Source organism: Bidens hawaiensis, unplaced genomic scaffold, assembly GCF_021521415.1.
Source record: "Bidens hawaiensis isolate Kalapana, Puna unplaced genomic scaffold, B.hawaiensis_p1.1 tig00014775_1, whole genome shotgun sequence".
Taxonomy (NCBI): Eukaryota; Viridiplantae; Streptophyta; class Magnoliopsida; order Asterales; family Asteraceae; genus Bidens; species Bidens hawaiensis.
In genome coordinates this window covers 130132-155661 of record NW_027492302.1, presented here as the reverse complement: position 1 = coordinate 155661, position 25530 = coordinate 130132, and the positions used below count along the sequence as shown (strand labels likewise).

General features: G+C 34.6%; 1 protein-coding gene, 1 long non-coding RNA gene and 1 pseudogene across 2 annotated transcripts; 1 reads left to right on the top strand and 2 right to left on the bottom strand.

The window, feature by feature from the left end:
* Positions 1–829: 829 nt before the first annotated feature.
* On the bottom strand, positions 830–1961 carry LOC143547668 (flavonol 4'-sulfotransferase pseudogene; annotated as a pseudogene).
* A 6044-nt stretch (positions 1962–8005) lies between these two features.
* LOC143547667 (uncharacterized) lies at positions 8006–14747 on the top strand. The gene is made up of 2 exons (XR_013137810.1): positions 8006–8329; positions 14325–14747. It is a non-coding gene; the product is annotated as an uncharacterized LOC143547667 (long non-coding RNA).
* A 1157-nt stretch (positions 14748–15904) lies between these two features.
* LOC143547695 (putative inactive leucine-rich repeat receptor-like protein kinase At3g03770) lies at positions 15905–20410 on the bottom strand. Its single transcript, XM_077039053.1, has 7 exons — positions 18632–20410; positions 18091–18224; positions 17504–17747; positions 17233–17432; positions 17116–17141; positions 16361–16472; positions 15905–16258 (listed from the first exon to the last, which is right to left on the bottom strand). The coding sequence occupies exons 1-7, from the start codon at positions 19884–19886 to the stop codon at positions 16028–16030; spliced, it is 2202 nt and encodes a 733-aa protein (XP_076895168.1). The 5' UTR covers positions 19887–20410; the 3' UTR covers positions 15905–16027.
* Positions 20411–25530: the final 5120 nt, after the last annotated feature.

Here is a 25530-nt window from a genome sequence, read left to right as displayed (position 1 = left end):
AGAGGCTTGAAATCAGGATGTCACGAAGACACAAAGCCAAAACCTATGCGCGTGGCGCATATCACATATGCTCACGCATCACATATGCTCACGCATCACATATGCTCACGCATATCACATCTGCGCGTGGCGCATATCATATGCTCACGCATATCACATCTGCGCATGAAACATCTGCGCGTGAGAATAAAGTAAAGACCTTGCGCATCCCCGGGATAGGCGCATAAAGGACAACATAACAAATAAGACAATAGTCTAATCCAAATCAGGATAAGGACAACCATGATTGTACTCATCAGACAACCTTCCAGAAGGTATCTTTTAAAGAATAAAGAATGTGCTGATGTTGACAGCTGCCAATGAAGGGTGGACAACTTAGCAAAACCCATGTGCCACCACGTGATGGCACATGTGTCAGGTAAAATACCTTGGTAAGAGAATAATCAATGAAAAAGCACCAGGTGTCCTAAGTACACGTGGCGGGAAGCAATAGGAGGAGGCCAAAAAGGCCCTAATTGGGTCTGAGCCCAATCATTGGAAACCCTAATACTATAAATACCACACCACCTCCACAGTTGGGAAAGAGGGAAAGAAATATATTCTGAATCCTTTTCTCATTTTCACATTCTTATCTTCTCCTGCAATATCTTATTCTCACACCGGAGGGTTACCCCAAAGAGGACCCCTCTGTCCCTTTCTGAGGGGTAAGCTCACGGTGCTGTTCGTTTTGTAGGTGGAAGAACTCGTATCTCGGAAAACCATCGGTGATATAGCACACTCATACCCGAGGAACGTAGATCGTATACAAGGTAAGTCGATCCACGCTTCTTCATTTATCAATCTTTTCGATCATCTCATCCGTGAAATAGTTCTTCCAATCTCCGTCCTTAGCCTTCCTAAAGTATAGTCGATTTTCAATCGCAAGAACTCCATTTGAACAACAACTTTGGTTTACTTGTAAGTTGCTCAAGTTCTCAAAACTACACAACTTTATAATGTTTTCTATGACACCCGCTTTCTCTTCTTCGATTGTAAATGGACACCCAATGAAGTCAGCAAGCCTCTTGACATTGGTTGTTGGCTCTTTCTTCATATCTTCATATTTCAACAAAAGAATTGTCCCAGGCCTCTCCAAGCTTGCTTTCCAATATCCTAAGATATGATCCCAATATGACCCAGCCAATGTAATACCTTGACAAAAGTCGTCAAATGCCTCCTCAAATGGGGCATCTTCAATAGACAGTTTTGCTATTTCTCTTGCGAAATGGTAATAAGAGACTATGACATCTTTTACATTACGATATATGTATACCATCTTGCAGTTTGAAGCTAGGATTGATTTTGGGAGGCAATTGTAAGGAAGGTGTGTGGCCACATGCATGGTGTTCAAGTTGTTCTTTTGGTTTGCCACAATTTGTTCAAGTTGTTTCTCAAGGAAAAGAAGACAATTATGAGGCAAGTTTGTGAGCAGAGGACTATTGGATGTTTCAAACTTGTCTCTAGTAGAGATGGCAAAGACCAAGGCCTTTAGCCATGTTGTGCCACTTTTGGGAAAACTGCACAAAAACACATCACTTGGGCGAGCCTTGAAGCTTTGTTGAGCCGATGCTATTGCTTCAAGTAAATGTGGAAAGGTCCAAAGGTTTTGATACTTGTATAGGGGGGGCTGGCCTTTCAATCAGTTACAAGTGTGCCGTGGAAGTGTTTTCAACGTCTCGGCCTCCATGGCTCGATCAATGGTACGTATATGCAATTTAATTAGCTAGCTAGGAATTTGTGTTAATTTTCAGTGACGATGACAAGTGTGGTGTGTATATATTTTGTGAATGCATGGTGAATTTTATCAACTCTATATATATAAGTGCCTTATCCCATATGTGATGTGTGTTAAAAAAATAGAGTATACACACAAAACACATGTGTGTTGTAACTCAATCATGGAATGTCACATGGGGTGCTGAAGTGTTCAGTGATGTTGTATCAGCCATGTGATAACTTAAACGTAGAACATCTTTAAACATGGAAATTGTTTTGTGTAGTACGAAAGATGACTTATTTTAGAAAAAAATTACAAAAGCGTACTAGCCAGGTGCTGTAATGTCATTATCGGGAAGTACTAGCTAGGTGGTGCAATGTCATTATCGTTATTGGAGTTCAAATCAATCGAATATGAATCCGCTTGGATATCCAAATTTTCATATGGGAACGCTCTTAAACTATACCGAGAGCATTCTCAGCATCCATATATCAGTAACTCTATAATTACACAAAAAACACTATATTTTCTCTCTTCTTTTTAGTTAAATAATATTTTTATACTCTTATCGATCATTACATTTTCCTTCTTTTCAACTTACAACCACTTTCAATAAACATTAAAAAATTACAAATGGTGAAAAGTGTTCTCCAAATTTACACATCAACAAAAGTTTTTCTACATCTTGCACTCACAACCACTTACAATTACTCTTTACAATATATAGAGTTCACTCACAATAACATGGAGGACCTGCTCAAAATGCTCTAAGGTAGAGGTGACAAATGTGACGAATTATGATTTAATTGATATGGGTTTATATAAAATATATAATGAGTCAAACTAGGAAAATGTTGGAATGAGCCAAAATGGGATAACATTTTTTTAACTAAGAACAACGTAGAAAACTTTTTTTTTTACTTTTTTTTACTTATAATTTGAGTTATAAATTTTTATTTATTTATTTATTTTGAATTTTTTCTAAGAGGTTTTTGATATCTCAAACCATTTTCATTTTCACTCAGTTTAACATTTTTTTTCTTTTAGTTTAATATATTTTTAACTTATTATACATTTTAATTAAACCTTTATCAATCCGAATGACTAAGAGACTGAACTATTAAGTGCTTAACCATTTTAGTTTAATATATTTTAACTTATTATACATTTTAATTAAACCTTTATCAATCCGAATGACTAAGAGACTGAACCATTAAGTGCGGATTTGATATCAACTTAACTTTGAAAAAACCAAAATGAAATAACCGAACCTAATAGAAAAAAATGATTTCAATTTCGCTATGAACCAAAAAATGAAGAAACCCAAACCGAAATAACCGATCCCAATACAAAACCAATCCGTCAATTTTTTATTGGGTTCGGTTCACTTTTTTAGTTTTTTGGTTGACAACAAAAATCGAAACAAAACCCATCCCTTTGATGTCTCCAAATTACATGTGATGCAAAACATCCAAACATAACTTCTAAAGAATTATAAAATCTCAACAAAATAACCGATCCCAATATAAAACGATTTCGATATCAAAATAACCACCCCTTTCTTGTTTGATGTTTTGCAGCTGTGTTCTCTTGATTTCTAAAATCTCAACACATTTAAAACGAAAGACTTATATGTAGACTATAACTAATTGAAACTCATTTGGGTCAAATGCTCATACCAAACCTGTATGTTTTTTTTAAAAAGTTGTGCCTTTTTAGATAAAAAAAACTTATATGTTGCCCATAACTGATTGAAACTCATTTGGGTCATATGCTCATTAACAAACTTGCATGTATCATTTGGGAATTTAGCTTTACTTGAACCATATCAAAGACCCGAAACCAAACTCGTACAAACTCGTTACCGAAAATAATTGGCAGTATGCAAAACTTGAAATTGAACACAAATTAGGCAAAACTTGAAAATGGAAATTCTATGGTTTTATGATTCGTTTGAGATTCTAGAATTGTCTTCAATTGCGCTTAATTGCCAACGTGATTCGCGTATACCTACATGAAACTCAATTACTGATCTAAAAAATTAGGGTTATGTTCATGTAGCCTAAAACCAATTTGATCTGGAAAATTAAGCATATTTTCGAGACTCAATTCATATTGTTGTTGTCGTATGTTTAACATATATAGATACATCCTTCAATCATACATTTTACTTGAAGCAAAAAATGAAATTAGAGTAATTGTGAGAGAAATCAAGATCATACCTGCTATTGATTGAGGCTGTAGTGGATTAAATCGTTGCTGCGGTGGTGGATGTTCAGTGGTGGTGATGGTGGGGAGTTGAAACAATGGTGAAGATCGTTACGGGGAGGGGGGGGGGGGGATGTTTTTTAAGAACGTGAATATCAGGGAAGGGTGAAGGGCATTTGTGTCTGCTGAACCATTCAGATATAAGAAGAAGCTGAACCATTCAGAGCTATGCTGAACCATCCAGAGGTGGTGTTTAAGTGAACCAAACGCTCTGAATCTGACCGAATCAGACATGGACCTCTTAATGGTTCCATTCAGACTTGAAACAAACAGCCCCCCTAATGGGTCACATTTCCACCCCCAGTTTAGAGGTGGTAACCCAAGGTATCCTAATACCCACCAATTTCATAATATCATGTCATTTACACCAATACTACTATAAAACCATTTAAACAATAGGTAATATTTATCACAACTACCCTAATTCTATCTCTCCCCTCTCTCTCCACATACACACACTCTCTCTCGCTCTCCATCTGGTAGTCCACGATTTTGGGTACCTGAAATGGACTATAAGGCGACGACAACGTTCAACAATCGGGTATGGTACCCAATGGTGCCCTCTTGCCCTAAGTATAAGAAATTTACCAAAGTTAAATGCTAAATCGTTGCATTGATTTTGTGGTGCCAGTTCTAGGATTATAAAACCCACCACAAAATGTATACAACGATTAGAAAGTCTAATGCATGTATGAACAAGATTTATCAATTTAAGTGCAAGTTTATCAAATTATTCGGTTATTGATCTGTTTTGCACTCTGTTGTGCCAACAAAGCATATAACAATTACTCGAAATTAAAACTCCGTCATTTGTTCCAATCCAAAGCTTTGAGACCCGCTCTATACTTGACCCAAAGATAAGAAGTTGATTTTAAATTTCCTACCATGGAGATGTTTTCATTGTTGAAGGTTATCCCGTTTCTTGATCTACAAATAAGCCGATATGCGGTTACCATGCCTGCATTGACCATTCTTTTTTTTACCCTCCGTTAAATTCCAACTATCCGGAAATTCCACCATTTGTTTGACCGTTTGACATTGTGAAACATGCGTACCGAACCGAATATTTCGATACCAGTACTGGTACCAAGTATTTGTGATTTTTGGGATTGGTATTTTGGTACCTATATCGGTCGGTACCGGTACGATACTGAGCTCATCCCTACGTCCAATGGTGGTGTACACCACTTTTTACAAGACATTTAACGCACTCAAATTACAGATTATAAAAAGCCATAATGCCAACAAAATTAATAGACATATTCGGAGCGTACTTCGCTTCCCATGATTAGCGCATTAAAATTGTAGGAGATATGCAGCTGAAAAGTAATTATATGTTTATATAAGTTATGCATATATGTGTTTGTTCTGTGTTTAAGACAACTTAGAAAGATGAACAATGTTAGTAATGAGAGCCACATACTTTGATTTTCAATAAATATATGACAGAAAAACTCGTAATTTACATTTTGATGATTTTTCAGTGAATGTCCTTTAGTAAAAAAAGTGTCAAATACATATTTTCTGTTTCAAAATCCTATCACGTTATATCCTTTCCCATAACTCAGTTAATTTTTTCTGTTAAATATGGTAATATGGAAGACAAATTGAGGTAATTTTGTAATTTTACAAATTTATTAAATAATTAAAACTAATTTAAAAAAAAAAAAAACTCATTCTTTTTCTTTCTTCTGCCATCGATTCATAGTCATCAACCACCCCATCTTCATTCCGTCTCTAATATCCATAACCACCACCAATTAGGGTGATGGATTTTACTTAATTACAAAAATAGTCCCTAGAAGGGTATAGGTCCAAAATACCCGCATGTGTCTTTCAAGTGGCTGGCTTTAATTGTAAAATCTAATGACAGTTGGACCAAAGGACGTAAACCGTTATAAAATTTAAACACAAAGGATGTTTTATGACATTTTTTTACTAAAGGACATCCACTGAAAAAGCATCCAAACGTAAAGGACGAATTTTGCTATTCTGTCTAAATATATATATTTGTGAGTAAGAAGATAAAGTCAACAACGAAGTTATGCATAAGAAGCTTGTACCCTAAGCAAATTATTTTATACAAATGATGAATGGTGAATAACATAGTGCGATTTGATTTAAATATATCGTGTTTATCGGCTAAAGTAGGAGTGTTCACGATCCGGTTTTGACGGTTTTTGGTTCAAACCGTTACCTACAGTTTTTAATCAAAGAAAACCGAACTGTTAGAATTTAAAACCGAACCAAACCAAGCGTCACTAACGGTTTGGTTCTGATTTGGTTTCACGATTTAGGATTTCTAACAGGTAAACTCCATAATAAAGACAAATAATCTCAATCTCAACACATAATAAAGCAAAATGGTTTGGACACGTGTCACCCTAATATTCCAAATGCTATCGTGTTCACTCCACATTGCATTTACTATCTGTTCAATTTTTATGTGGCCACGCCTCCCATTCAATATTCCAAAACCTAATTTTGTTTCACAGATCCACCATTCCTCTCATTTCTTCTCTTTTCTTTCTTCCCTGTCTCTTCTCCACCAATAAATCTTCCAATGATTTCTTCCTTATCATCCATAAGCATAATTCTTTGCACGGTTCGATTTCTCCTCATCCACCATCACACGCCAATGCTTAAGGTAACTCAAATCTTTGTTTCAATCTGAAACCCTAATTTTACCCCAAACTTGAAATTTGACCAATTTATGTTTCTATTTCAGATCATAAAGTATGATTTTGTGATGGTATGTAACATTTGGGTACAGATCATAAAGGTACGTAATAATAGTTACACTTTCAAGTATGGTTTTGTGATGGTAATTAACGGTTCCACCCCAGCAGTGTCAGTAACCAATGTTAAGAATCCTTCCTCAGTTTCAGCAATAGCAATATCTTGGGCCAAAAAACAAAATTATCTTTGAAATTAGATTAGGTTGATTTATATTTTGCTTAATTTATCGAATTTCAACCTAATCTATTATATTCAATAAAAAAAATAAAAATCAGAATCCATATATTCAATAAAAAAAGTCAGAATAAAAATAAGAATCTATATTTTGTGATGTTCCTTTTTCAGCAATACTATCTATAAATTATTATAACATTCAAAAATAAAAATGTTGTTAAACCCCAAAAATGAAATGGCCCATAATAACCGAAACCAAATGGGCCAAATTACTATGATTAAATTTTATAGAGTTCATAACAACCGAAACCAAACCGAACCGAACCTAGTCATAATAACCGAAATGAACCACAAAATCCGAAATTGAATCCAATATCTTGGCCCAAAAAACATTTGGGTAAAACAAACTTATCATTGAAATTAGATTAGGTTGATTTATATTTGGGAAAATTCCCATAATAGCCCATTTAGAGAATGTGTTTTTAAAATTATCCCCACCAATTCAAGTTTCCAGCTTTGCCCCTTTGGTATCTCGTCGCCGACGACATGATAGCGAACACCGACGATGCGTTACTGAAACAAATAGGATAACGACACGTGGCCGGAATCTGTGTTGACGATGCGTTATATTGCTAACGTAGGGTAGCGGCGATGCGTTATGTTGCTAACGTAGGGTAGCAGCGATGCGTTAGTTGATAATGCATCGCTACTATCCTATGTTAGCAACATAAACACATCGTCCCCTATGTTATGTTAACACATCGTCGATGTTTGCTAACATGTCGCCGGCGACGAGATACGTTAATGTTGTTAACATAGGGTAGCAGTGATGCTTTATCAGCTAATGCATCGTGGAACCCCTACTTTAAACATTAACGCATCGCTGCTAACCTATGTTAACAACATAACGCGTTGTCAACCCTATGTTACGTTAACACATCGTCGGTGTTCGCTAACATGTCGCCGGCGACGAGATACCAAAGGTACAAAATTGGAAACTTGAATTTGGGGGGACAAACTTGGAACCACATTTTATAAATGGGCTATTTTGGGAATTTTCCCTTTATATTTTGCTTAAATTATCGAATTTCACTTTTAATTCTTATTATTGTGTAATTTTTTGTCAAGCTTTTGGGAATCACACATAATGTTGGATCTGCAATGATGATGGACATATAGATTCAGATTTTGCTTTTCATTTTGAATGGATTAAATAGTAAGTCACAATTCTTCTCAAAAATTGTAGTTTACAATGACACTATTTTATATCTGATTTTGATTATTTTGCAAATTTTTATACAATCTTTTGGAATATCACATTATTTGGTTGCAATAAGGATGAAATTATGGATTGAAGACACATCTTGCTTTTTATGTCAAGTGGATGAAACTGTAAGTCAATTCACATCTTGGTTCATGTCATTAGGATTGATTCCGTTTACCAATATTCATTAATTACATTCCATCATAACAAAGTGTTAACTGAAACTGTTACATAGTTTATAAATATACAAAGCAACATATTTATGTCTATAATGTTTTTAGAAAAATAAAACTCTTTATAGCGTTTTGACACATTTAATAGTATGAAAGTTAAATATTTCATACTCTTCCTAATTGTCTGAAATTTAAGTTGCTTTTTAGTTGTATTCAGGACATGTATCTTATATTTATGTCAAATTTAAATTCTAAAATATGAAATTTGTTATAATATTACCGTAATTGTAAGAATATTGGATATGATAGAAATAAGTAAATATATGAGAAGTGTACTGGGGTGATATTTCATTTCCATCGAAGCAGTATTTATACTACACAAAAGGTAAAATATACAGGGGACAAATCTCAGACATTTGAAATATGTGGAGTGTTCATGTGGCCAAAACTTTTGACAAAAGTGACATACAACTTGCAAGGTCGTCGGTGGTTTCACAACACTCCCCTTGGATGACACTTTTTCAAAATTTCGGGGTCTTGAAGTACTGTCTCATTAAAAACCTTGTTAAAGAAAAACCCAATGGGAAAAAACTTTAGCTAAGGGAAAAAGAGTGCAGTATATAGCTCCCCCTCATATTGCAGGTCGTTACATTGTCCGTACATGGCGCATGCCAATATCATGAACATGTTTCCTGAATGTTGCTGTGGGAAGTGCTTTTGTGAAAAGATCAGCTGAGTTGTTGCTGGACTGGACATATCTCATCTCAACCTAATTGTCTTTAATAAGGTCTCGAGTATACTCAAAGTATCTTGGTGGTATATGCTTTGTTCTGTCACTTTTGATATACCCTTCCTTCATTTGCGAGACACAAGCTGCATTATCTTCATAGATAGGAGTTGGAATTCGATCTTTCTCTAGTCCACAAGAAATCAATATGTGTCGTGACATAGATCTTAACCATACACATTCTCTTGAAGCTTCATGTAATGCAATGACTTCATCATGATTTGAAGATGTTGCAATGAGTTTTGTTTCTGAGAACGCCATGAAATCGCAGTTCCTCAATTCTTAAATACGTATCCAGTTTGAGATTTTGCTTTATGGGGATCAGATAAATAACCTGCATCTGCATAACCAACTAACCCTTATTTTGAATCGTTAGGATAAAATAAACCTAAATCAGCAGTTCCTTTTAGATACCGAAAAATATGTTTAATGCCATTCCAATGTCTTTTAGTAGGGGATGAACTGAATCTTGCCAATAAGTTAACTGCAAAAGAAATGTCAGGTCTTGTACAGTTAGTAAGATACATAAGTGCTCCAATTGCACTGAGGTATGGTACTTCGGGACCAAGAATCTCTTCATTATCTTCGCAAGGACGAAATGGATCATTGTCAACATTGAGTGATCTAACAACCATTGGTGTGCTTAAAGGGTTTGCTTTGTCCATATTGAAACGTTTTAAGAGTTTCTCAGTATAAGTTGACTGATGCACAAGTATTCCATTGTGCATATGTTCAATTTGTAAACCAAGACAATATTTGGTTTTTTCAAGGTCTTCCATTTCAAATTCTTTATTTAAAAGAGCAATTGCTTCATTAATTTCTTTTTGTGTCCCAATTAAATTTAGATCATCAACATACACAGCTATGATCACATATCCTGATGTTGTCTTCTTGATGAAGACACATGGACAAATAAGATTATTTGTGTATCCTCTGCTTATCAAATAATCACTCAAACGATTGTACCACATCCTTCCAAATTGTTTCAGTCCATATAAGGATCTTTGTAATTTGATGGAATACATTTCCTTAGGCTTTGAGCTTATTGCTTCGGGGAGTTTAAATCCTTCGGGAATTTTCATATAGATGTCACTATCTAGTGATCCATACAAGTAAGCTGTGACAACATCCATAAGACGCATCTCTAACTTTTTAGAGACTGCTAAGCTGATTAAATATCTAAACGTAATAGCATCCATAACAGGAGAATACGTTTCTTCATAGTCAATTCCTGGCCTCTGAGAAAAACCTTGAGCTACAAGTCTTGCTTTATATCTTGTAATTTCATTTTTCTCATTTCGTTTTCTCACAAAAACCCATTTATATCCTACAGGTTTCATTGACTTTGGTGTAATGACAATAGGTCCAAAAACCTTTCGATTATTTAGGGAATTTAATTCAGCTTGCATGGCATCTTTCCATTTGTTCCAATCTTGTCGATTTTTACAATCATCTACAGATTTTGGTTCAGGGTCATCATTTTCTTCCATGATATCACTTGCCACAGAATAAGAAAATATATCATCAATATTTTCCATTTCATCTCGATCCCACATTATATGTGATTTACCATAGTTTATTGACAATTCTTTATTGGAATCATTTATTTCTTCCTGAGGAAATGTTATACCATTTATTCTTTCCTGAGGGAAGGTTTTGTCAATCATTCCTTCCTTAGGGTCAGTATCCTTCTCAGAACCCTTTCTTTTTCGAGGATTTTTATCCTTTGAACCGATTGGCCTTCCACGTTTTAAACGTTTTTGAGATTCATGAGGTGCATTATTATGGTTTTGCTTGCTTGGAATCTCAACTCGAGCTGGAGCATTAGCAGCTGGTATATGAGATTTAGTGACCCTGTTTATGTCAGTAAATGCATCAGGTAACTGATTTGCAATTTCTTGTAGATGTATTATTTTTTGAACCTTTGTCTCACTTTGTTTTGATCTTGGGTCTAGGTGTAACAATGATGGCACACACCATGATATATCTCTTTCTTGCTTTTTCATTTCTCCCCCTAATTCCGGGAACATTGTCTCGTTAAAATGACAATCAGCAAAACGTGCTGTAAATACATCACCTGTTAAAGGTTCAAGGTATCTTATGATGGAAGACGTTTCATATCCAACATATATTCCCAACCTTCTTTGGGGACCCATTTTTGTGCGTTGTGGCGGTGCAATAGGAACATACACAGCACACCCAAAAATTCTAAGATGAGAGATATTTGGCTCATTTCCAGAAACAAGTTGTGTGGGAGAGTATTTATGATTTGCACTTGGTCTCACACGGATTAATGATCCAGCATGCATAATTGCATGACCCCAAATAGAAACAGGGAGTTTTGTCCTCATTATTAATGGTCTAGCTACTAGCTGTAGGCGTTTGATCAACGACTCGGCTAAGCCATTTTGTGTGTGTACATAAGCAACAGGGTGTTCTACAACAATCTCCACAGACATGCAATAATCATCAAAAACATGTGATGTAAATTCTCCCGCATTATCAAGCCTTACTCTTTTAATGGTATAATCCGGAAAATGTGCACGTAATTTGATAATTTGAGCAAGAAATTTTGCAAAAACAACATTACGAGTCGATAATAAAGAGATATTAGACCATCTGCTGGATGCGTCTATTAAGACCATGAAGTATCTAAATGGTCCACATGGTGGATGAATTGATCTACATATGTCACCTTGAATTCTTTCAAGAAACATTGGTGTTTCTTTATCGACTTTTAATGGCGAAGGCCTTGTAATTACTTTTTCAAGAGAACAAGATGTATATTGAGACATTTTATCTATTTTGTGGATCTTTTGACATTTCAGTGGATGCCCATGTGTATTTTCAATGATCCTTTTCATCATTGTGGATCCTGGATGGCTTAATCTGTCATGCCATAAGTTTATGATACCAGAATCGCAACAATTTTCTTTGACTGCCGTATATGCTTGAGGCACATTTATATATGTATAATGCAAACCAGAATGGAGCATTGGCAATTTTTCCAATATTTGATCTTTGCTTATGATATGCAAATATTTTTCATTACTAACAGTCCTTGACTGAGTATCACATCCATTATGATATATGTTTCTGAAACTCAACAAATTTCTTGTAGATTTTGGGGAAAATAAAGCATTTTCTATTTTGAGCTTTGTACCATTTGGTAATGCTAAATTAGCTTTTCCCACTCCTATCAAGGTTGTAGGACCTGATATTGTATTGATGATCCCTTTTGTTGGTTTCAGTTTATAAAAATATTTTTTAGATCTAAGTATAGTATGCGTGGCTCCACTATCCGCTATACATATATCTTCTTCATTTGTTTGATCTTGTGCTTCGGTGATTTTCATTTTAAATCTTTCTTGATTAGGATATAAGCGGCTCGTGCTGATAACGTGTTATAATATTACCGCAATTGTAAGAATATTGGATATGATAGAAATAAGTAAATATATGAGAAGTGTACTGGGGTGATATTTCATTTCCATCGAAGCAGTATTTATACTACACAAAAGGTAAAATATACAGGGGACAAATCTCAGACATTTGAAATATGTGGAGTGTTTATGTGGCCAAAACTTTTGACAAAAGTGACATACAACTTGCAAGGTCGTCGTGGTTTCACAACAAAATTTATACATTACACCAACAAGGTAAAAAACCATCTTCCCAAAACACTGTTGCGTTTTGCAACTTTTCAACTTTCCTATATTTATTATACCTATTATAAAAATTACAAAAGGAACTTTTCTTTCTTCTATTGAGAGTTTTCATTTTAGCATCTTTTTCAAGATAAAACATAGTTTTAACCAGTGAACACTTTTGAAATACATAATATTGGTCAACTTTTCAACTTTCCTACATTTATTATACATACTAAAAAGAATTACAAAAGGAGCTTTTTTTTCTTTTTTCATTTTAGCATCTTTTCAAGATAAAACATGGTTTTAACCAGTGAACACTCTTTAAATTCTAAAATATGAAATTTATACATTGCATCAAGATAAAAAACCATCTTCCCAAAACACTGCTACGTTTTTTAACTTTTCAAATTTCCTATATTTATTAATTATCATACCTATTAAAAAAATTACAAAAGGAACTTTTATTTCTTCTTTTGAGAGTTTTCATTTTAGCATCTTTTCAAGATATTACATGGTTTTAACCAGTGAACACTCTTTTGAAATACATAATATTGGTCAACTATACATTGCACCAACAAGGTAAGAATCTGTCTTCCCAAAACACTGTAGACTTCTTCATCTTTTCAAGTTTCCTAATTTTTTTGAACCTAATAAAATAATTACAAAAACAACTTTTCTTTCTTCTTTTGACAGTTTTCTTTTGATTTTATAAAAAAATGTATGGAATCTCTTTTTTTCCCTTGCATAAAATTCGTTAGCATCTTTTCAAAATAAAACATTTTGCTTACCCGTGAACATCCTTTCTGTATAGACTTAATATTTAGTCAACTATAAAGACAAATCACCATTTCAAAATGTTTCACAAAAAACGGTTATTCAGTTACTTAACCAAGAAAAAGCATATTTGTTGTTTATTTTCATATACCCTAAAATAGAGTTATTGTTTACTCATCAAAACTCTGTAAGTACTACTCATCAAAACTCTAGAGTTATTTTCATATTTGAAAAACCTGTTACACTTCTTGCCGAATGGTTCACGAACAACTCACTCAAGGTTCGGTTCATTTACAGGTTTACCATGAAAGGTCTTTTGATAAACAACTGAAAGTTAAAAAAATATATATACGAAATATGATGTTTAAATTTGGAACAACCATCAACCATGAGAGTGCTTAACAGGAAAAACAAATGACTCAAAATGAAATTATCAACATCATGGACAATTTGGTGATTAGAACATATAAACAAAAGTCAAGAAATAATGTGAATAAAATGAATTTTCATGCCATCAAGGATGCTTTAGGCATTATTGAAAATATGCAATACGGAGGTGTTTTGGTTATTTTGGACTTCATGGACAGCTTTAACATTGTGTAGATCAAATTATATTTGGCCAAAGGATGACTTTTATGGTCAAACTGACCAAAAAGTCAAAATCTGGTTGATATGAATTTGTATTTGATTTCATAACATTTGTTTTGAATTGTAAATTTTTATGGATGAACAATTGTAGCTTGAAGAGGGTGGTTCGAATGATGCTTATAATCTTGGCCTATGGAAATAACTCCTCAAGTGTTGGCTTAGTTACAAAGATATTTGAAATCGGCTTTTTTATAACCCAAGGCATGATGGATTTTTACTTAATTATGTTCTTGGTTGTTTAGGATCTGAATGGGTATTTTTTTTAGATAATTTTTAGATTAAAAAAATGTATTAGAAATGAGCCGATAAATTTCATATAGACCTTGAATAGTTTGTTGCTTGATGCAAGCATGTTGTTACTTATGAGGTATTTATTTTATTACTTATTGTACATGTTGTAGTAATATTCTTCTTTTGGTGTTTACTTTTTCTATACTATTGTTTTGACATTTTACAGGTAATGTTATAAAAATAAAATTTTCAACCCGTGTATCACACGGGTATATAAACTAGTATAGCTATACATGAGATTTCATACAGAATAGTTCATTTCTAGAAGTATTTAAGCTTTACATTTTATATGCGTACTTCTCTTCTTTTGATAGCTTTGTTTTGCTTTGCATATTGGTCTAATAAAGCCCATACTTCAGTTTTAAAAAATAATAACGATTAAAATAAGTATGTATAATAAATACATTTTTGGGATAGGAATTGAACATGCAGGTTTCATAAACGAGATTGGACATGACTTTGGACTAACATAGAGTATAAAAACCAAGTTAGCCTAATTATATATTAAGCGAAATATAAAATTTTAAAATATTAAAATTTAATATATAAACAAAACCCACGGTCTGGTCCGGCTTTATACGGCCGGTTTTTGGTATAAACCGCAAACCAAACCGTTTGCCACGGTTTAAAACTATTGAAACCAACCGACCGAAAGTAAAGAAAGAAATCAACCATGAAACCAAACCGATGATCGGTTTGAACGATTTCACGGTTTTATACCGAACCGTGAACACCCTAGGCTGAAGCAATTTATTTAAGATGGTGATCATGGGCTAAATTTTATTTAACCGGGTATCGGGTACAGTGTATGACCGGGTTCGGGTATTTACGGGTATAAATCGGGTACAAATCCGGGTAAGGGTATTGACCTCAAAATGCATACTCTATCCATAACCTACGGATAGGGTCGGTTCCAGTTTCGGGTATAGAATACCCGGGTACAAAAAAAACCGGTTCCGGGTATTTTTTTCGGGTCCGGTTCCGGGTACGGGTTTTTTGTGCACCCCCATCAAGGGTTATTCACTTATTCAATCAATTCAAAAACCATAAGTTGAACTGTTGAAGACAGTAAGAAAATTTATAGCCCAAACATCATAAAAAAATCGTAAGAGTTGACCTAAAATAAAACAAAATAAGAAAATTCATTTCTTTTAGGTATTTACAATCTTGCCAATTTGATAGAATAGAAGTGAACATATTTTTTACATACTTCAGGAAACTTGCTACTAAGGGTGTAATCTAAACTAATCTTACTCTATCAGCAAATTCTTGTGTGATTACATAAAATCAATACATTTACTCAAAGAAAAACTTAATAAAAAATCAGAGCTGAAGTTTTAACTTTTTAACATTTTATTTTATTACAAGTACAAAGGTTGCTGACATAATAGATATACCTATTTACATTTAACTCAAAACATAAGTAATAACATTTATTATCTGCTTATTCTTCATCATGGCATCTATATTGAGCACATTATATAATATACAACCACCTCAACATCAGCATTTCGTGAGCAGAACTGCTTCAGCAGGGCGGTGTGCGTTAGCCTGAACTTGAGAAGCATACTGAAGGTGCCAAAGCACGTCTTCAAAAGACGGACGGGCCCACGAATCACCGACAAAACATTTCTTAGTTATGGAGATTATAACCGACAATGATTCAGGTGAAGATGAAGCAAGGACAATGGGGTCCACTACTTTCTTTCTTTCGTCTTCGGTCTCAAATGAAGCCTGAAATATACCAAGAAAGGAATTAAGTACTTTAAACTACTTCAAAGATAATAACTCGTTTTCGTGATCATATTAAATTTTAGTTTAACTTAATGAGAATACCATTTCGTTCACCAGAAACTCGTCTTTTCTAGATACCGCAGAAGGCCCAACAAGGGTTTCGAGTAGAATGAAACCAAAGTTGTAGACATCGTCTTCTAAGTTCTTCATTTGCCTGCAAGAAAAGATCCATGAAAAAACTTGTTTTATCTCAAACGGGTCAAATAAAATATATAAATCATTTTCATTCAAATATTCAGTTTATTATTACTATAACTTATTTTTGTAACTACAATTAACTAGGTGTCAATCGTTCCGGGTTGAATTGTTAAACCTGAACACGACCCATATTTTTATTTGTGTCAAAAACATCAACCCTAACCCGCACACACTTAAAATCGTGTAACCCGATCATGAACCGTGTAACCCATTTATCTAAACGTATCAAAGGAGTTGGTGGGCGATAACCAAGTTGTAAGCATGTTAATCGACTTGATTAGTTGTAATAAATAGGGGGGTTCGTGGGTCGACCTGTTTAACTAAACGGATTAAACAGGTCAACCTGAACCAACCCGTTTAATTAACCACATCGACACTACACGACTTGTTTTTAAACGGGTTAGATATGCCAACCCAAAACTTGATTAACTTCGGACGTGTTTGGGTCGTCTTTAGGGTAATGTCGGAAATTGTCAACCCTTGAATTAACCCATTACTTACAAAAAGAGTAAAAAATAAACATATTGTGTTTACCAGCCAACAAACGTGACACGGCCCATTTCAGCCCGTATAAGTTTTCACCAAGAGAGATCTCTTACCATGATTCAACACCATCCCCATTTGCCTGCAAAAAAAAACAAGAATAAAAAGGTCAGATCATGTTATGTACATGAACAATCTTTTTTTTTTTTCTGTTAGAATATTATTTTACATACATCTTCTTGTTTAGTATCTTCTGCTATAATAGAAAGCCCATAGTCACTCAGCTTTGCCATCCCGCTTTCATTCAACAAGATATTATTTGCTTTTAATCGGTTGTTGAAGAAACCGGGAATGAGTCCCGTGTGAAGAAAATGCACGGCCTTCGCCACACCCGACAAAACCCTCAATCTATCTTCCCATTTAAGAACATTCCCTGCATTAAAAAATTAAATAAATTAAAAAAAATTTCAAACTTATGGTTATAACATGAACCAAAATACTTACCAGCAAGAAGAGAATGGTAATTCCCATGGTTCACATATTCATACACAAGGTATACTTTGTTTGCATCACTGTCGTTTGGCGCTTCATTACTAATGCAGTGTCCCAAAAGGCAAACCAAATGAGGGTGTCGAAGGCGTGCAAGCAAATCCAACCTTAATTTAAGGTTTCTTATCGTGTACTTTTTGGACACGGTTAAATGCCTTATCGCAATGTACGTTCCGTTTTCTAGCATCCCTTTGTAAATCTAAATAAAAAAGAAATATAATATAATCGTCATTTTACATTTGTACATGTTATTATAGAGGTGGTAATTTCGACCCGTTGATTTGGATTATGTTTCACCTCTAACGGGTCAAATGGGTTGGTTAAAAGTAGCTTAAAATGGTTAAAAGTCAGTCAAAACGTATTTTTGATGCGTACAACCTCATCTATCATATTGTTTTAAAAAATGGAATGTTGTTGTATCAGCTAGAACTTAAAACTTATAGACGGTGTTTTGGGTTGACCAACCCTGCCCGTATCATCAAGTTATCGGTTTTGACATTTGTAGTTATTAATGACTACATTGTGTGACGAAAGTTTGGTACCTTGCCAGTTGAACCTTCCCCTAATAAGGTAGAAGTATGAAAGGTTTTAGTAGCTTCCTTCAACTCTTCAAAAGTAAACAATCTGTACACTGGGAGTCCTCCTGTACCCAGCTTTGCAGCCTCAGAAACAAGCCCTGGTTCAAAAAACAAAATGTATCAAGACTATATCATCAATCTCAAACTATAAGTTCTTGTTAAAGTTCATGTTTTGAAAATTTGTAAGTTTTTAAAGAGTTTCTGAAAAGAATGGAACTTTTAGAAGTTTTTAAATTGTAACTTTTTAATGATTTTCTGAAAAACTGTAACTTTTATAATTTTTTTGGCAATGATATTATGATAAGTGCTTATTTAAGATCATGTTTCTGATGAATTGTAACTTTTTAAAACTTTTTTAAAAAATGTAACTTTTTAGTTTTTACAGATTTTATGAAACATTCTAACGTTTTAAGAATTTTCTGAAAAATTGTAACTTTTGTAAAATTTTCCGGCTATAATACCATGTAAAGAGCTTATTCAAGATCAAGTTTCTAAAAGGACTTACTGGCACTAGTTAAGAGCTCAGATGGATTGCCGGTAACAGAATAATCTTGCACCTGTTTCGGCAGCAATTTCGGTTCTGATAAGCCTCGAACACAAACTCTTCTACAAATAACCACCGACCCGAGTACCAAAAGCACAAGAACTAAAATACTGCCCAAAATCACTCCCACAAATATTACCGGATTCTTTCCGTTTCCTTTTCCCGAATCTTTAATGTTTTTCGGATCCACTGCAACTCCCCGCGCTTCTTCCACGCAATAACTTGCTGGATTTTGATGCTTCACATCAACCATTAAACAATTTCCATCAAACTTAACATTTCTATTGCTCAACCCATTGCTTAAACAGGAAGGTAAACCACCCGAAAACCGATTTAGCGAAATATCAACTGTTGCGAGTTTGTTCCCACATTGTAAGCGGCTCGGTAGTTGGCCGGTCAACTTATTCGAAGTAAGATTCAAGTAAGTAAGATATGGCAATGAGAAGAGTGAAGGTGGAGGTACACCAGAAAGTGAATTGAATGAAAGATCAAGCTCTTGAAGGTTATTGAGTTGACCATATTTGACTGGAATTTGACCAGAGAATAAGTTCTTACTGAGATACAAAACAGTCAAACTGTTTGGTAAATTGGGTAGATCTGGTAATTGACCTGTGAACACATTTTCCTTGAGGCTCAAACTGGTCAAATTTGATAATAAGTCAACCCCATCAGGGAAACTATTATTCAAGAAATTACCATCAAGATTCACAGTTTGAAGACCAGCTAATCTTGTAAAAGTTGGAGGTATTGGACCATACAAGTAATTATAACTTAAATCAATATGCTCAAGTGTGTACAATCTTTGAATCTTATTAGGAAGTTGACCCCATATTCCCAAAGAAACCAAATTAAGAACCTTTAAGCTTGTTAACCTTGATAAAGTGGCAATCAAAGAGTCCATTGAGAAGTTTTGTGAAAGAGTTTGTGAAGGAATTGGAAGCCCATTAAAGGCTAAACTCACCTTTTTGAGATCACCTGAAACCCCTGTGATTTTGAGCTCTATGACATAATTGTTTTCACAAGTGATGTTGACTTGTGGTGATGACAAGTAGCATAAATCATCACTTGTGTTGGCCCAAAAGTCTAATGGCTTTGGGTACTCAAGCTGCTTTCTTATTTGAAGCAGAACTTGCTTTTGTGAAGGCTGAATTGCAGTTGTGAAGAATAAACTCCATGAAAGAGTTAAAAACAGGAGATAAAAGCTTGAAAACTCCATTAAAATGCTCTGTTTCTTGATTTTTCAAAAGGTGTGAAATTTACAAAAATTGAGTTGATTTATGGTGACCCAATTGAATCTTTGAGAGGTGGAAGTGAAGATTGAAGCTTTAAAAGATCAAAAACAGACAAATGGTTAAGCTCTGTTTCAGAAATCAAGATTCCTCTGTTTCATGTGAAATCAACATTGAAACTTTTTATAAAATTTGGTGGAATCAAAGCAATAAGGTAGCAAACAAAGATGAAATATGAAGTGGGTAGTTGAAATTATTAAAAATAAATGTAAGAGATTTGAAGTTCCAATGCATTAAGTGCTGTCCACACGTGGAGTTGCTGCTGCCAATGAAGAGGACAGAGATGAAGATGAAGAAATTAAGAGGTGGGTATTTGGGGATGGATTCCTAATATTAGATTTCAAGAGTTAAATGACAACTCCCAACAAGAATTTAGAAGTGATCAAATTTCTAAATTTAACATAAAAGTTGTACTTGATGCATGGTATTTAGTACCTATTGACTTTAGATCAGTAGATGTAGATGATACTACTAGTGGTCAATGGGTAGAGTGGTAGACAGCCAGCAATAAATTCACGTGACAGCTTGTAGTAGTCGGTGCTTAATTTAGTAGCAACTTGGAGAATTGATGTTTTAAAGACGGGTTTTATCACAGTTTCAACAATTAAATTAATCATTCTTTTCGAATCTCTAGTTTGTTTTTGCAAGGTTAACTTTTTTCTTTCTTTCTTTTCTTTTCAAGTTTAACTTTCTATTTTTTTAGGCAAACAAATTTTTCAAATGAGCTACTAGTTGGATTCATCACATTGAGATAAACTCGTTTTTGCAAGGTTAACTTTATTCTTTCTTTTTTTTCAAGTTTAACTTTCTACTTTTTTTAGGCAAACAAATTTTTTGAATGAGCTACTGGCCGGATTCATCACATTGAGATACACTCGTTTCCGATTCGGAAAAAACTCACACCTAAGGTCAATGCTCGTAAACATTTACCCGAAAGCATGACAATACGGTGAGATAAACCCCGTTTAGTTCAAAAATACACCTAGTGAAAATCACATATTCATCACTTACTCTCTCATCATCACCCTGACCTCAGTCACATGAAAACCAAATCTCTCTCTTACCACTCCACAACAAACTCATAGTTTTTTACAAATAAACACAATATTTTTCTTATAATTATTATTTTGTATTTATACATACTTATATATGAAAACAGAAATTATAATTGTAATATAATACAGAATTTACAAATACATAATTTATAATTTATATAATATTAAAATTTGAGTATATTAATTTAAATGAGCAAATCAATTAACCACATAACGAGTGAGCTTATCTTGGCCCTGAATGGACTTGTTTAAAGACCGATGCAAGCAGATTCTAAGCGAGCCTTTTTGCAAACTTGTCTCTAGTGAGACTCAGACGTGATCTTTTCGAACAAGCTCAATACAAAGTATAACAATCGTTTCACTTTTTTCACATACGAGAATGCATCTACATCTTTTTATGGATTTGCATGACTACAACAAATATTATATGAATTCTAACATTCACAAAAGTTAAATGCATCAGTTAATTTTGTATGGATCATATCGTTATTTCGTGACTTCTTTACGTGTGACAAAATCCAAAAATTCATTAATTAATTTTTAACATAGCAATAACAGTCAAAATCGAAGCCTTGTCAGGGGATGTGCCCCCTTAGACCCTACTACCGAGAGCAATGCCTTAGACCCCCGCCAAGGGCCGTTTGGAATCCCTGTTCGTTAGGGGCAACATCATAATGAATTCAATAAACGTGTGTCTCGCATCTTCTAACTTGTTTAATTCATATTATTATTTATATTGGTCTACAAGTGAAATCAGCTGTGCTAATATCATATTTTAGTGACAATAATTATTTTTCAGTTACAATTTCGCTAAAATCTAAAATTTGGAAACAAAATGTTTCATTTGATATTTAAGACACATGCAAGGACATCTTAAAAACTATTATAAAATTTGACTTTGGGTGTTGTATGACATTCAAGAATGGCTGCCTGCCTTTCGACATACCGTAGCAATGGATGATGAAGATAGCAAAGGGATTGTTTGCTTGATTTTGGTGACAAGGTTAAAGAGACAAGCTGTCAGTGTCTTTCAATAATATGAAAATGGGCAAATTTCAAAGGTTCCACGACATTCATATAATTTGAAATTCAGTGAATCACTGTTTTGAAAAGGACGTCGGTGGACTTAAACCGAGTGAGGAAAAAGATCCACACTCTACTTTAGGCCAAAGGTTGTTTAATAATTTTATTATTATAGCATTAACATCTTTAAAATGATTTCGTCTATACTTTGGAATAAAAAAATAAAATAAAATCTTCAACTATTCAAACTTTTTTTTGTGTATTTACCTTTAAGGCTTTAAATAACAAAATCATTTTATTAATTTATTTATTATTTTATGTTAGAGCTAAGGGGCTATTTGACAAGTGTTAAACCATTAAGTATTGAACCAGTAAGATGTCTGAATGATTAAGAGACTCTAAATCAGTAAGTTGTTTCGGATAAAAATCACTCAAGGATAATGTATCCAAATTCGTTTAGTGAGGATTAGTGCTATGGTGATGAAAACAAGTATGTATCGATTGCAAACACAAACACACGGATTTGTTACGGGGAAAAGCCCTTGATCTGGTTCGGATCACCGGCACAAAAACCCCGGGTGATGACAAATCATCTATCACCACTTTATTAATCAAAAAGGGTGTTACAATTGTGGAGATTATGATCAGTGGTACAATAATTCTTAAGTGTGTGAGATGTGATAGAGAGAATACTCAGGTGTGTGTGTATACAATGTGTCCTATAACTGATCATAATCTCAATTATATATAATAGATAATAACTCAATAGAGTTATTAATAATAAATGCTATTAACTAATTTTCCTAAAAATCCGTCTTTATCTTCAATGTAAACGTAACAGCCACTTTGACCACGTGCTCCATCACTCAGGCTGCGAAATAGGGGGTAGACCAGGTCTTGGAGCCGTTACACTTGATAAATATCAGCCTTCATATAAGTAATAACCGTTAATAGCACCAAATACCGAGGATCCATGATCCTGACATAGCTCTGGAACTCTTTAGAAGGATAATTGATCTAGATACGTAAATATCTTCTTGACTACAAGTTAGTAGATAGACAGAGTCTTCTAATCATTATACCTGCTAAATATTAGATTACACATGAGAACAACCATTAGTAAATAATAAGTACTGTAGATCCTTGATCCTGACGGGATCTGGAACACACGCTAAGGATAACTGATCCAAAACATATGCCAGGATAACATATCCACAGTTTCAAATTTCTGTGCACTAACAATTGCCCCCAAAATGGCAGTTGTGATAAGATCACAGCTGTCATTTTGCCTTTGAATTCAAACTTCCTGTAAAAACATATGAGATTTGACAAGTTGGATATAATTGTCACATATCAATGGAGTTTCCATGGGAACTTCCCTTCCGGCTGTATATCCTTCTCCCTGCAAATCATGAACAACTAGTAACACCTGTTTAACCTGGATGGATGGTCCATCTTTAAATGGTGAAATCCGGGTTAAAGATTTTTGGTAATTGCAAGTGAATAGTATCTTTTAACTATTTGTTGATTGTCTGTTATTTTGAAAGTATGTCTGATATAGCTTTAGACTTGTTGAAAGTTTTGAGAAATATTCTTTAGTAAAAAGTTTTTAGGATAAAATACCCTTGCAAAAATAAACCAGGATCTTAAATCCTTATAAAAATAGATTAAGAATAATGAATCCTTATATCTATGAAGATATAAACTGAAATCAAATAAGTGTAAACCGATAAACAGAAATCATACCGTAAGGTCTGGTTAGACCTAATTTACCATAAGTATTGATCCTTTTGCAATCCTAATAAAACTGAATTAAAGGATTTGAATCCATAAGTATTGATCCTTCGGTGATCCTCATAATCTAATTTATGATACCTGATGCAAATAATTTATGATATTATCTGAGATTAAACCCAGTAAACCGGGGACAAGCCCATAAAATAAACTGGGGACAAGCCCGTGAACTGTGGACAAGCCCAAAAACTGGGGACAAGCCCAAAACTGGGGACAAGCCCAAATACGGATGTTAACTGGGGACTCGCCCAAACCGGGATTTAGCCCAAACGTGAGATAACGTGAAAACGTTATAAACCTTAGTTAACATGAAAATGTAAGAAACCTTTGTCTTGAGATAACGTGAAAATGTTATAAACCGGTGGTATGGTACGTCTACCATAAATCGTAGGATCCTCTATATAGCCGAAAGCAACGAAATTGTCAGCCACTAAGCGTGTACTGGTCCCGCTGCCCCGGACTATACGTTGGATAGCGTGCGCTCCAGGCGAGAGTGTAGAAACTCTAATTTATAAGAAAGGTGAAAACCTTTAAACCTTGGAGGATACGACCATCGAGGGTCATATCCAATCGTGGGCTAGGCCAAGGAAAATAGCAATGTACCTTAAGCATGAGGGAGAGGTGGCCAACCTCTTAGACATTGAACCTCTTATTGAAATCTGCATTGTTACTTAAAAACTTGGAAAAAATAAATGTTAAGAATACATTATCCTTAAATTATTAACAAGAATATGAAATAAATAAGTGATTAGATAGAATTACCAATTTTAGGATCCTTGATCCTAGATGGATGCTTGATTTTCGAAGGATACTAGATCCTGACTAGAAAAAATACTTTCTGAGATGGATAGCATTCCATGCTCTTGGTAATCTGTTGCCTTCCATGGTGAGCAAATGATATGCCCCCTTCCCTGCTTCCAACTCGATCAGATAAGGACCTTCCCACTTGGGTGCTAGTTTCCCATCTGCCGGATTGGTTGTGTTTTGGAAGGCTTTCCTCAAGACTAGATCTCCATCTTGAAATCTTCTTATCCTTATATTTTTGTTGTATGCCCCAGCTACCCTTTGTTGATATGCTGCCATTCTGATCTTGGCTAGGTCTCTGAGTTCTTCAAAGGTATCTAGATCTTGGAGAAGGATTTCGTTATTGGCCTCAGGATCACGGATGCTTGTTCTAGCAGTAGGAACCACCATTTCTGTAGGGATTACAGCTTCTGATCCAAACACCAATGAGAAGGGTGTTTGACCTGTTGCATTCTTAGGTGTTGTTCTATCAGCCCAAAGAACAATAGGAAGTTCTTCAGCCCATTTTCCCTTCTTGGATCCTAGTTTCTTCTTTAAATTGTTGATGATGATTTTGTTACTAGACTCCGCTTGACCATTGGCTTGAGGATGAACTGGTGTAGAAGTGATCATCTTGATGCCCCAACTGTCACAAAAGTTAGTGGTTCTTTTCCCGATAAACTGGGAACCATTGTCACAAACGATTTCAGAAGGGATACCAAATCTAGTTATAATATTTCGTTTAATAAAGGATATAACTTCCCTTTCTCGGACTTGCACGAATTCTTCTGCTTCAATCCATTTAGAGAAGTAGTCTGTCATAGCAAGCATAAAGACCTTTCCGCCTGGTGCCTTTGGTAGCTTGCCTACAATATCCATTCCCCATTTCATGAAAGGCCATGAAGAGGATATAGGA

Coding starts and splice junctions, on each gene's coding strand:
- LOC143547695 (XM_077039053.1), bottom strand. CDS start 19,886: ATGGAGTTTTCAAGCTTTTATCTCCTGTTTTTAACTCTTTCATGGAGT. Junction 17,142..17,232: donor AAGATACTAAACAAGAAGAT/GTATGTAAAATA, acceptor TTTTTTTTGCAG/GCAAATGGGGATGGTGTTGA. Junction 16,259..16,360: donor AGTTTCTGGTGAACGAAATG/GTATTCTCATTA, acceptor GGTATATTTCAG/GCTTCATTTGAGACCGAAGA.